The 13657-nt window shown below is 38.8% G+C and overlaps 1 protein-coding gene and 1 pseudogene across 12 annotated transcripts in view; both read left to right on the top strand.

Annotated features, from left to right (window-relative positions):
- The window catches only part of LOC101787069 (ankyrin repeat domain-containing protein 26-like), a 124261-nt gene that overhangs the window by 20877 nt on the left and 89727 nt on the right, over positions 1-13657 (top strand). For all 12 annotated transcript variants that reach the window (XR_010049021.1, XR_010049022.1, XM_063254120.1 and 9 more), the window contains exons 8-10: positions 3740-3859; positions 4056-4084; positions 4174-4246. Coding sequence is in view for 10 of the 12 variants with exons in the window: in XM_063254120.1 (XP_063110190.1) it covers positions 3740-3859; positions 4056-4084; positions 4174-4246 (222 nt within the window). In the remaining 2 variants the exon portion in view is untranslated. The remainder of the gene's footprint in view (positions 1-3739; positions 3860-4055; positions 4085-4173; positions 4247-13657) is intronic.
- Positions 5266-12545, top strand: LOC106024990 (importin subunit alpha-1-like; annotated as a pseudogene).

Genomic DNA, 13657 nt, shown 5'->3' with positions numbered 1-13657 from the left:
TTCTATTCTGTTTAATTGGTATGTCATAGATGTCCTTTATCATATCGAGGTAAATATTGCTTAGTAGTCTTTTCCTATGTGTATCTAGAATGTGTTTCAGTATTCTTTTCCAGATTGGTTTGGTATTTATGAAGTTCGTCAGCTGTTCTTTGTCATGGAAGTATCTTATTTCTCCATCCATTTTGAAGGACAGCTTTTCAGGGTATATCAGTCTGGGTTAGAAGTCATTTTCTTTTAGGATCTGAAATACTTCGCTCCATGCTCTTCTTGACTTCATTGTTTGTGTTGAGAAGCCTTCTGTGATTCTTATATGTTTTCCTTTATAGGTGGTCTGTCTTTTCTCTTTAACAGCTTTTAATATTCTATTCTTATGTTTGATTTCTGGGTGGTGATTATTATATGTCTGGGTGGTTATGGCTATTTGGAGTTCTATATGTTTCACTAATCCATATGTCAGTTTCCATTTTCATGTTTGGGAAATTTTCAGCTACTACTTGTGTAAATAGCCTCTTCATATCATTTGTGTTGTCCCCTTCTTTTTCATTTATCCCTATCAATCTCTTGTTTTTATTTGCATCATGTTGCATTGCTTGAATTGTTATCTCCTGATTCCTTGTTATTTTTAAAATATCTTTCCTGTTCACTAGCTGAAATCTTGTCTTCGAGGTCTGAAGTTCTATCTTCACTCCTTGTGACAGTTTTGACAACTTTCAATGAAATTTTTGTTTTCCTGTATATCTCTTTGAATCTGCTTCATGCATTCTGTTTCTTAAATTGTTCATCCATGAATTCTATGTTTTTACATTATTCCTCTAATTATTTAACTGTGTCTTCTTTAGATATGTTCAGCATTTCTTTTATTACCTTTATCATTTCTTCTTTTACTTGAGAGATTATTTCTAATTTGAATTCCTTTAAAACTTCTCAGAGTTGCTTCTTTAATTCATTTCATATTATTTCAGATATTTCAGGTATATGGCATATATTTTCTTCTATGTATATGGTTTCCAGGCTATCTTGGGATGGGCTGGAGGTTTGATATTGCATTTTGGTCTTCTGTCTTGTCATTTTCCTAGAATTCTGTGTTTCAAAAGATGTTCCAAAGCTTCCCCTGGGTGTGTTGGTAATTGTCTCCTGTGCCCTTGGCTCCTGGGACTGAATGGAGGTTGGAGATCATGGTCCAGTCATACCCACAGGAACTTTCATGCCATCTCCAGTGTTTCAGAAAGCTGGGTGAGCTCCTAATCAGGGTTAGGGATGGTCCAAATGTCTCCCTAGGCTAGCACCAATGTGCTAGAACTAACCTCCAATGCATTCATCTCCACTGATTGAAGAAGGTCACAGCGTATAGTCCATTTGAGTCCATGAAAGCTGCAGAGATCAGTATAGTGTGGCTGGAAGATGGGCGGGCACTTAACCACTGGGAGCAATGATCTTAAACTCTCCCAATTTGGATTCTTATATTTCACAGGGATCCACAGATCTAACTATAATATTTGAAGATGGTTTGAAAGTTTGTGGATTCTTGGTGGAGTGCTGGGTCCTCTGGCACATCCCTGAGTCCCTATTAATTCAGGAAGTTGTGGTAAGAGGTTCACTGGTACCCAGGACCTTATCTCTCAGTTCAACACCACCAGCAAAAATGCCTCCAGTAATTCTGATTTGTACCTTGACTAAAGCTTTCCTTAATAACAAGCCAAATGCATTTCCATTCTATTTCATCTAATTATTAGAATATTCATGTTTGCAAGCAGACAGATGTTCACAAAAGCAGACTGTATGAATGTGTATGTATGGTGTGTAACAGTTTGATTAGTAAGAATGGGGTCTATAATCATTCCTTGGTGCCTGCTAGATAGAATTTTACAGACCAGTGATTGTGAAACTTAGGTCTGATTCCTTGTATAGTAGTTAAGGTTCTTACAGATTCTACAGGACCTTTTATTTTTAAGCATGTTGAAATCTATTGACACTGTAGAAGAAACTGAATCTGAAAGAGGTAAAATATAGGGACCTGGGATTAAATTCAGCAGCATGAGTGTCTGCTTGCCAAGTACAAGATGATGAGTTTGATCCAAGGTGCAAAAAGAAAGAAAGAAACAAGCAAGAAAGCATTAAAATAGTGGCATGCATACATATGTCGACATTCATGAGAGCTGTGATTCAGAATCTTTTGAACTGTGACACATGACATATTACATCTCTGAAAACCCGCTGTGCTATGCCTGAACAAGAAAGAGAATCAGCATGAAATGGAACATAACTTTTCATATGATTGGTCTTCTTAGAACCTAAGCCTCCAACAATTCTAATGCACTGTTAAACTACCATTCCAAAAACATGGGAAATCCACGAAAGCCATATGATAAAAAACTTCTTCACTGGGAAATGCCTTTTAAACTCTTATGTCTCCTGTTTGTTTTGACTTGTGTTAAAATTTGCAAATCTTCCAATGTGATTTATAAAGAAAAAAAGATATATTTTCATTATGCTTTCCTTTGCTGTCTCCTGGTGCTCTGCATTCACTAATGTGAACCTAGGTCAGAGACAGCAAACTTCTAGGCCTTTCAATGATGGCAAAGAGCCCACTGTGCAACATGTGCCAAAGGTTCACCACGATTCACCTGGAATAAACCAGTTTGCACATGAGCACATTTAGGTCACTGAAAGCTAGCACTTTTCTTAGGAATTTATGATGTTATCAAAACCCGGAGAAGGGAATTCTCACAACACTGATGTATTGAAGAATGTATCTCATTGTAGTTCCCCATTTGAAAGTAGAATATTCATTCACATCCATACCTTTGACTGGGGAAAAAATAGTGTGTTTATATTCAAGTGGATAATTTTCATATATTTTTTCAAATTGCTTTCATTGGTGCATTTTAGATATCCATAAGGATCACATTCATTAAAGGAAGTTTCTCCCTGTACCTGATAGTCTTATTTATTTTTCCCCTAGTCACTTCTTCTCCCTTCAACTCCTTATCTTACTGTCCTTATTTAAAAATTTTGTTTCCATTTTCTTCTGTTTGCTCCTTTTTTTCCTTTACATCCTTTACTTCCTTACCCTCCCACCACTTTACCATTTCTATTTGAATATTTTCTATCTTTTGCACAGTTGGGCCATTACACTTTTCAGTTTCTCCCACTAGCAAACAATATGGTATTGAAATTTGTGCTTGTGACTCATTTCACTTAACCAGTGGAGTCTTTGTCCCCATTCTTTCCATCCACCCTGCCTCTTCTTTGCTTCCCCTTTCTCTGGAAGAATTGCTCCCTATTTCACAATGCCTTTTACACACTTTGCTCATTCTTTACACACTTAACATCTCAAAGCAGTGAAATATAATTCATATCCCTAAAGTTTTAACAATCAAGAGTACTAAAAACTAAAGAGTGGAGCAGGGGATTTAGTTCAGTGGTATAAGTGCCTGCATGGGAAACACAAGGTCATGAGTTCGATCCATGGTATACCCCACCCAAAAAAAGAAAACAAAAAAAAAATTAAAGAGATTGTTGGAAAATCACAATACTACTAAGTTAAAACAGAAGAAAGAGAGATGATGGTAACAATCAGACTTGGCTTAGTGAGTGTCAAGCACAGAAGCAGTGGAACAATTATTGGACTGTGGGGCAGAGAAATACATGAGAGTACTTCTGAGGAAAGGGTTGATATATTAATTATGTTTGTATTGTCATTACATCCTAATAAGTAAAACTTTTTGTTCTGATTCAGATTGGAGTTTCACCGAGTCTAATGAGACTCTGAAGAGATCTGAGAAATTGATGCTTGGCCATCAACATCCACTTCTGGCAGAATCCGTGATGAAGAGTCCACCAGCATTCCCAGAATCTGGTGAGTCAACCTTACTGGGTAAAAACTGATGAATATCAGACCTGTGTTTGTGTCAGGCAGTTGTCCTCACTGTGTTGCATGATTTGGGTTTCCAAAGCAAAGCATGAAGATTCAGCCAAAGCCTCACAGTACAAGAATGTGTCTTTGGCTTTCCCATATTTCTTTATAAAGTTTATTTTTCCTTTTTCCTTTACAGAATCAGGTGACACACATCTTCATGGGAAGGTAATGACTGTATATTTGTGTTCTGAATTAACTGCATAGTTTGGAGCCGTGGAGTGTTTACTAACCATTTTACTTTAAAACCCATTCAGGCTGCCATGGAAGAAAAAGATTCTGTTGTGAAGAAAGCAGTAAGAATGAAAGTTATACAGCCATTCCAACTAGGTAAATGAAGCAATACAGATGACTCTGGAAAAATCACAGTACCTTAAAGTGTTTGATGTGCCCAGAATCATGTCAGTTTTTTTCTCCAAATCTTTGGAAGGCTTTGACATTAACAGTGCAGATGTAATTATTGCTGTCCATACTTGCAAATAGAGTGCTGATATGCATAAGAGAAAACAACTTTTAATGTGTTGTTTACTTATGTCTCAATACCCTATGTTACCAGCTTGGACCCGGGGTACTTCACAGGTATCCACAAAACTTACTATAAAATTCCGAGTTGTTTTCAAGTTTGTGGGTGCTTGCTGGAGAGTTGATCCTTCTGGCACCTTCCTGAGTCCCAGTTAACTCAGGAGGCTGTGGCAAGAGGTTCACTGGTCCCCACCATCACATCTCTCAGTTCACCACAGTGAGGAAAAGTGCTTCCAGTAAGTCTGATGTTTACCCAGACTAAGCTTTCCTTACGAACAAGCCCACTGTGTTTCCACTTCATTTCATCTCAGTATTGATATGTTCTTGATTGCAAGCAGATAGATTTTCTCAAAAGCAGACTCTTACAAGTATGTATGTATGGTGTCTCATATTTTGATTGTTAAGAAAGTAGTCTACAATCATTCCTTAATGACTGGTAGATACAGTTATTCAAAACAGTGATTATGAATCTTAGGCCTGAATTCCTTGAATAGTAGGAAGTTTTCTTACAGATTATACAGAAGCTTTTTTTATAAGAATGTTGACTCTATTGACACTAGTAGAAACTGAATCTTAGTGAGGCAAAATACAGTGAGCAGGGATTTAGCTCAGCAAGATACATATCTGCCTGGCAAGTGCAAGTTTAGGCGTTCAACCTTAGGTATCACAACAAAGAAACAAACAAGTGGCAAAATAGCAACATGCAGCACATATGCCAGCATCCTTTAGAGCTGTGATTCATGAATCATTTGAACTGAGACATGTGATACATTATATATCTGAAAACCTCACTGTGCTATGCCCCAACAAGAAAGAAAAAGCGTGAAATGACAGATAACCTTTGGTATGATTGGTCCTCTTACAACGTTATACTCCATAGATTTTAATTCACTGTTAAACCACCATTCCTACAGTATGGGAAGTCCATGAAAGCCATATGACAAAGAGATTTTTCACAGTGAATTGTCTTTTAAACTCTTATGTCTCCTGTTTTCTTCCACTTATCTTCAAATTTTTAAATCCGATAATGTGGTTTCTAAAGAAAAAGAGTATATTTTCATTATGCTTTCTTTTCCTGTCTCCTAGCACTCTGCACTTGTTGGTACTTGTTTGTGTCTAGGTCTAGATCAGAAACGGAGAAACTTCTAGGGCTTTCAGGGATAGCAAAGAGCTTGCTGTGGCACATAAAAATAATACTTACCCAATGTTTATGAGCTCTACCTCTGTGGAAATTTTGAGAGCACCTTACCTCCTGTTGATGAGGCCCTCAGTTTCCCATGCTGTCCCTTCACAGCTTTCTGTGTCTCATAACCATTTTCAACAGTGAAAATACTAATTCACTGGCTGCATAGCTGAACAGCTTCAAGAACAATGGAAAATACCATACCAAAATGAAATGGCAATGAATATTAGTTCATGTGGATCTGAGGAAGCCTCAGAAGTAAGAACGGATGCTCAAAAGAGAAATATAGACTAGCGGGGAAGATGGCAGATCAATAAGTAGCAAGATAGCGAGGCTCTCTGAGAGAAACAGCTAAGATGCTAGAATTTAATGCCATGGAGAAGACCAGAAAAAAGGAGAGGGATTCTCATGACTCAGGAAAAAGCCAAGGAAAAATGAAAGAAAAACATGGGTGGAAGCCTGAATCCAGATGCACTTTCATTCAACAGAAGTGCTCCCACATTGCCCTAAGCACCCTGGAGTCCAACAACTCACAGTCCTGCTGAAGTTGGGGGTTTTTGAGCCTGAGGACCTTAGTAGGAAGGTGTGTAACAACAGAGAATGGAGCTGGCATGGAGATCTACATTGGCCTGTGGTGAGTGCTTGGAATTTGGTCCTCCTGCAGGAGGTGGTGATCAGCTGGGTGACATGCTGGAATCAGGCAGGATGGGCCTGAATCTGGAACTGTAGTTGCTTCATTTGGCCTCTGCTGATGCAGAGCAGATTGGTGGGAACTGCTTCAACTGGGTCATGCCCCTGGAACGGGACCCAATAGCCAGGGATGAAGTTGCCCCTGAAACAGTCCTGAGCCAGTTCCATCTGTGCAGTACACACTAAGATGGTGAAGACTCACATGGTTGACTGGCTCAGAGGGGAGGGGCCAGCCTGCACTACCCCTGCTTGTACCTCACTGATCAACAGCAAATGGGAGAGGGCAGAAATACCTCACCATTGACTTCAAAGAAATCATAACCAATACAGAAAGGGCCTGGGACCCACACTATGCACTTGTCGGGAAGAAACCAGAAACATAACAAGAGAAAGAAAGAAAAATCTGTCTTCAGCTACCAATTCAAACAGTATGGGTCTAGGAGAGGTAATTACAGAAGAGATCAAGGATAGCAGACATGAAGTATTGGAAACAGCATCAGCTGACATAAAGAAATATCTTTGTGACATTATAGAAGACCTGAAAACAGCAATACTAATACAAGTACAGCAAGATATAAGAAGTCTAATAAAATAAATGCTAAGCACGTCTCAAGAAGACACAGATGGAAGAATGGAGGGTCACAGAAAAAGGAGAGAAACCTTTGATGAAGAATATAAAAAAGTGTAGAATACATGAAACATATTGAAAGATACTATCAGGAAATTAAAAACTACTTTGAAAGATTGCAAAACTGCCTGAAATAAACTAAAGATAGACTATGAAAACTTGAAGACAGGCTTGCAATATGTGATCATGAAAGGAAAGGTCTCTTAAAAGTAACAAGGAAACAGGAAATAGCAATACAAAGGCTAGAAAATGACAACAGGATCTATAACTTAAGAATAAAAAATGTGGGGCTTCTGGGAGAACATGGCGGACAGATAGCAGCAGCTACAGAGGCTCTCTGAAAGACCCAGCTAAAAATTCATGAATGGTGTGGAGTAAGGAATCATAAGCAAGTGGAGACATGGCCTGCTGACCCAAGAACGGGCTGAGAGAAACCAACTTGGAATGCAATCCTGGTGCTATAACAGGAACAGAAAAGCCTCAGTGTGGAAGCTGAAGCCCGCGCCATTGGAAGCCACGATTTGGATTTCCCACCACGTGGCGGCTGCGTCTACATTGGCTCGGCAGGGAGAGAGACGCATGGAAGCTCTGAGAACAGGAATCAGCAAAGGGAGTTAAAAACAGCACGGGCGGGGAGCCATGCATCCACCTCTGGTGAGTGAGGGAAAACTGGGACTCTCCCATGGTCCAGGAGACTCCAACAGAGGACATTCCGGGACTGGGCAGACTTGCAGGAGCGGGGCGCTGCAGCGACTTCAGCCACCTATCCCCCTCTCAAGCGGGATTGGTGAGAAGTGCCTAGCCTACGTGACGCTGCTGGCCGAGACCCAGTAGGCTAGCACAACCCAGATCCCAGAGCCTGAGGGTGGCCTGGAGGGGCGGGCCCCGCGTAGGCTGCCTGGTCTGCAACTTCCTGGTGTGCTGCGGTGGGCGGGAACACTAGTCGGCGCAATTCGATCAGGCTGTAGCTGACAGGGAGGGAAGCTGGGCCTCCTATATACGCTTGCATATATAAGGAACAAAGAATATGGGAAGAGGGAGCAATAAGAAAGGCCCTTCGGCCTCCAATCCTGAGAAACAGGCAAGAGCGGACACCGCACCAATAGACATAAAGCGCCATCTAGAGAGCTTCATAGATGAATTCAGGAATGAAGTTATTAATGGCCTAAAGCTAGACATAAGCAGAATAGTTAGAGAAATGCTAAGCACCACCCAAGAAAAAACGGATGGTGGAATGGAAGAACAGAAAAAGAGGGGAGAATTGTTTGATGGAGAAAAAAGAGAAAGCATAGAATACATGAAGCAGGTTCAAAGAGACTACCAGGAAACTAAAAAGTCTATCGAAAACTGGCATAACAGCTTGAAAGAAACTAAGGACAGACTATCTGAACTGGAGGGCAGATTTGTAATATGGGAGAATGAAATGAAAAACTTCTTAAAAGTAACAAAGAAACAAACAGCAATAATACAAAGACTAGAAGATGATAAGACGATCCATAACTTAAGAATTAAGAACATAAAAGAAAAAGTAGGGACACAAACAAATGAACTACAAAAGCTACTCACAGAAATAATCCAGGAGAATTTTCCTAATTTAGCAAAAGGTAAAGATACTCAGTTGTATGAAGCATACAGAACCCCAGCCACCTACAACCCAAACAGAGCAACACCCAGGCATATAATAATAAAAATTCCATAAATTCAATACAAGAACAGAATATTAAAAACTGTCAGAGACAAGAAACAGACCACTTACAAGGGAACACCCATCAGAATTACAGCAGATTTCTCTGTACAAACCATCAAATCACGAAGAGCGTGGGGGGAAATAATTGAAGCTTTGAAAGATAATAATCTCCAGCCAAGATTGAGATATCCTGCACAACTGTCCCTGGACATTGATGGAAAAACAAGGTGCTTCCAGGATAAAGAGGAACTGGGGGAATTTGCAACCACCAATTCAACTCTACAGAGAACACTGCAAGATATTCTAAAAAAGAAAAATACAAAAAATCCAGAAGTAGCGGCAGAGAGGCCACAATGAATGGAGCAGAAAACAAAATGAAGAAGACAAACTGACAACTAATGACAGAAAAAGAGCTCAACAGAAATGAGGCAGAGATGATTGGATGATAGGAACAGCTATTTTGGAGAAAATGACGTCTTAATAGGTAATACTGATTTAGTATCATCTTGTTTTGAAGTCTCATCAAGCTTTTGTTCTTCTGTCTGCATTGGTCTAAACAGGTTGTATCTTATTGGATTTTATTATGTATGATAGTATAAGCAAAGACTTTTAAAGACAAGGAGATTATACAGTAACCATTGTTCATTTTCTGTTAGTTGATTCTAAATACCCTGCAATGCTGTCATTCTCTTAAATGGTTTTACATTGTTTTGATATATTTGATGCTACAGTATACGAAGTTATACTCAAAGATTTCAAGGAAAGAGACAATATGGTAACTACTTTTATGTCAGGATTATCTTGTGGTGAAACACTATTCTGCTTAAATGGTTATGTTTTGATCTGCGCTGTTTGGCTGTTATGCCCTCTTTTATCTCAATCTCCACTTCATTATTTACTTTTTTATTTTTATCCTTTTAAGGGAAAATAAATAGAAAATAGCAGGATATATTATAGTAACCCACTTTAACTTTTCATTATCTTGATTTAAAGCCCTGTATTACTCTCACCATCTTGTTTTTGACTGATGTCCCCTATTCTGTTTTGCTTGATAGTACCAGGTTCGAAAGTTTAGGCAACAGCTGTGAAGATAGTGAGATTCATTATGACACCCATTCTCATTGATTATTATCTACTTTTGAACACCTATAATGTCTCCAATGTTTTGGTTCTGTCGGTTTTGTTCTTTACTGTTTTGTTCAATTTTATTATAACTGATGATATAGGCAATTCTACTAGAGATAGTGGGAGACATTATGGTAACCATTGTCGATCACCTTGTATTATGCTTTTACATTATCTATTATGTCCACCCTTTTGATTTGATTGACTCTGTTCTGTTATGTCACATTTGGTTCTACTCCGTTCCAAAAAAAAGTAATAAGAACTGTGGGAGCAACAAAACCCAAAATGTGTAATTGTCATTGTACAAAAGAGAGGAAAAGAAAGTGCTCTAAACGATATAACTGCATGTATATTTAAAGGTATAAGATAGATAATGATATCACTAAGTTTTGTTGGATCATTGAACAGAACTGTTTGCAGTCTCACTGTTGGAATGTCCACTTTACAAGCTTTAATTTTGTGACTTGAACAATTATTTCTAAGATGACAATATGTAATCTATTAACTAGTGATTTCCTACTATTTATTTTTTTCTATAAATCTGTATAACTTGTACCCTTTCTCTGCTTTTTTTTCTCCCTAAATAAAATTTTTAAAAAATTTAAAAAAAAGAATAAAAAATGTGAATGAAGAAGCAGGGGTAAACACAAAGCAAATACAGACTATTCAAATAAATAATTAAGAAAAACTTCCCAAGCATAGGAAAAGGAAATGATATTCAGATGTATGAGGCATGCAGAACTCCAGCAATCTACAACCAAAATAGAGTTACACACAGACATATCATAATCAAGATCCCAGAAATTCCTCACAAGTACCGAACATTGAAAGCTGTCAGAGAAAAGAAACGATCACCTCTAAAGGAAAACCCGTCAAAATCATGACAGACTTCTTGACACAAACCATCAAATCAAAAATAGCTTGGAGTGAACTATTCCAAGCCTTGAAAGAAAATAATCTCCAACCCAGACTGATATTGCCTACAAAACTGTCTCTCAAAATTAATGGAGAAACAAGATGCTTCCATGACAAAGAGGAACTGGGAGAGTTTGTGATCATCAATCCAAACCTACAAAAAATACTGAAGGACATTCTAGAGAGGGAGAAAAAAACCCCAGGATTTCAGGAACAGTGGCAGAGAGGCCTCAATGAATGGGGCAGACAATGGAATGAAGGAGAAAAGTAGACAACCAATAGCAGAAAAATAGCATAGCAGAAATGAGGCAGAGAAGGTTGGCTATAATCTCTAACATAGATGGCCTTGATTCACTAACAAAAAGAAACACAGGCAGAGTAGATCAGGAGATAGGGTCCATCAAGATGCTCTGTGTATGTTGGTGGAAGTGTAGACTGGTATAACCTTTGTGGAGGTGAGTGTGGAGATTTCTCAGAAAGCTGGGATTGGAAGTCCCATATGTTCCAGCTATTCCACTTCTAGGCATATTACCAGAGCTGAAAGCATCATACCACAGTGATATATGTGCACCTATGTTTATAGCTGCACAAAGATATGAAAAGCTATAATCTGGAAAGTGAGCTCCCACTACTCAAGCTGCCAGGCAGCTGCTTTCTCAGGAAAACAGCCTCCCATAGATCACATAATCTGGGCCTGTTTGATTCTACAATTTGTGTCCTGCTTGGGCAGGACTGACTGTCGTCTCACTCAGTTTGAGTCTGCATGGGAACTCACTAATATTACTTCTGGATCATCAGGACAGACCAAGGATGTTCTGGATGGAGGTGTTACCTCAGCATTCTTTTCTGTCTTGGCATTTCCCCATGCTCACATCAGTGACCTGTCTGTCTGTGCTCTTGAAATATTGCAGGTGATGGTTCAGTTTTCCAAGTCTTGGTTACCTAACATGGTACAATTGAACCACTGTTGGCTCTTCTTGAAGTTCCTTGTATGTCATCATTAGAAGGTGGTTACATAATCTTATCTGGACACTTTCATACCTTTGCTGCAATGAGAATCCTGCATAGCTGTTAGATACTGTTGAGCAAATTCTTTCTCTCTTGGTTCATCTCCTGTAGACGGTGATCTTATTTCTTACCTTACCAGTGGTCCAAATGAACACACTGAAGTAGTTGTAAAAACAGGAGTTGTGCACCATCTGCTGAAACTTCTAGGATCAAGTGAATTGTCCGTTCTGCCTCCCGTGCTACTAGCCATAGGGAATAATGTCACTGGAAAAGAAGAGACTCAGATTGTGAGAGATGCAGGATCATCTGCTGCTTTTCCCAGCCTGCTCATTCACCCCAAAACTAATCTTCAAAAGGAAGCTACATGGACAGAGTCAAACATCACAGTTGGCCAACAGGACCAGATACAGCAAGTTGTCCATCATGGATTAGTCCCTTTCCTTGTCAGTGTCCTAATGCAGACTTTATGACTCAGAAGAAAGCTGTGTGGGCCGTGACCAACTACATGAACCATGGGGCAGTTGGCCAGGTTTATACTTTGTGCAGTCTAGTAAAATAGAACCATTGATAACTGCAAAAGATAGGAAAATTATTTTTGTTCTTCTGGATGCCATTTCAAATATTTTTCAGGCTGCTAGAATCTAGGCAAAACTGAGCAGCTTAGTGTAATGATCAAAGAATACGGGCGTTTGGCAAGCTTGAAGGTCTACGAGACCGTGAGAATGAGTCTGTGAATAAGGTCTCATTAAACTTGATTGAGAAGTATGTAGAGCAAGATCAAAATGTTGTGCCAGAAACTACCTCTGAAGGCTGCACTTTCCGGATTTAGGATTTGGCTCCTGGTACCTTTATCTTCTACGCATGCAGCTGAGGGACGCATCAATTTTTCTTGTGTCCTATGTTTGGCACAAGTTTGTCTGCTTCTCTACTGAGAACTCTTTTTTAAAATGTGATTTGTGTTTGTAGCACTTTTTACAATGAAACTATACTTGAACAGTTGCAAACTGTAAATATTATATGAAGGTTATCCTCTGAAGGGTTTCTTAGCACTATGTGGAATCTCATATCTTGCATTTTCCTGTGAATAAACATTAACTTCCATTCTTTGCTTTACCATTCTAAAAAATTAAATCACTAAATTCAATTAGTAGGACAATCTATTCATTGGTGTCACCTGATATGTATTCTACTTTATGTAGCAGCTAAATTAGTGCCCTTAATCATGTGATTACATTGATAAGAAATCTTGAAACATAATGTATATGTCCTTACCATATCTTATAGACTACTAGTTATCTCCTAAATTAATGGGTATAGGCTATAAACCCAAAATTATTTCCCCACAGATGTGACTTCTTTGCATCTCCTGCTCTCCTTGCCTTCCTCTCCCCAACCTTTTCGCTGGAGACTAATCTCAAATAAATTCAGATCCCTGCACATGCTAAGCACATACTCTACCTCTGAAATTCACCTTCAGCCCTTCTCTTATGTGTTGATGTACGTGGTAACCTCAAGAAGCAGGGCATTTTACACAAAACACTAAATGTGTTCCCTCCACATCGCAACAGGTGAAGTAAGAATTACAGAGTAGACTCAAGCAAGTTAAAGAAATCTAAGTAGTTCATTTCACAACTCTTTTGTGAAATGATATCTTTTGAAAAATAATTAGTAGAGTGTTGTTCTCCAAGGACGCAGTTGTATACATTTATTTATTTAATAAAAATTCATTCTATAACGGGTACTCATGATTTCATATCTGAATATTTCTGGAAATAGAATTTATGGACTGTTTAAGAGGTTTAGGCCTGCATCAGCTTTACTTGACACTGGTTCCTTCTATGAATTCATCTCCCTCCCTTTATTCATTTGGCCATCATATTCATCCTCCTGACTATTGAGAGTGATTGATCTCTGGAACAGATGTGACCATGAGCCACTGTTCAAAGCACTGATGCGCAAACATCTCAAAGTTACCTTTAGGCT

Source organism: Cavia porcellus, unplaced genomic scaffold (genome assembly GCF_034190915.1).
Source record: "Cavia porcellus strain 051 isolate PalLab524CR breed Dunkin Hartley unplaced genomic scaffold, mCavPor4.1 scaffold_8, whole genome shotgun sequence".
Lineage (NCBI taxonomy): Eukaryota > Metazoa > Chordata > Mammalia > Rodentia > Caviidae > Cavia > Cavia porcellus.
The sequence above is the reverse complement of the archived record's forward strand: the minus strand, read 5'-3'. Positions and strand labels throughout refer to the sequence as shown.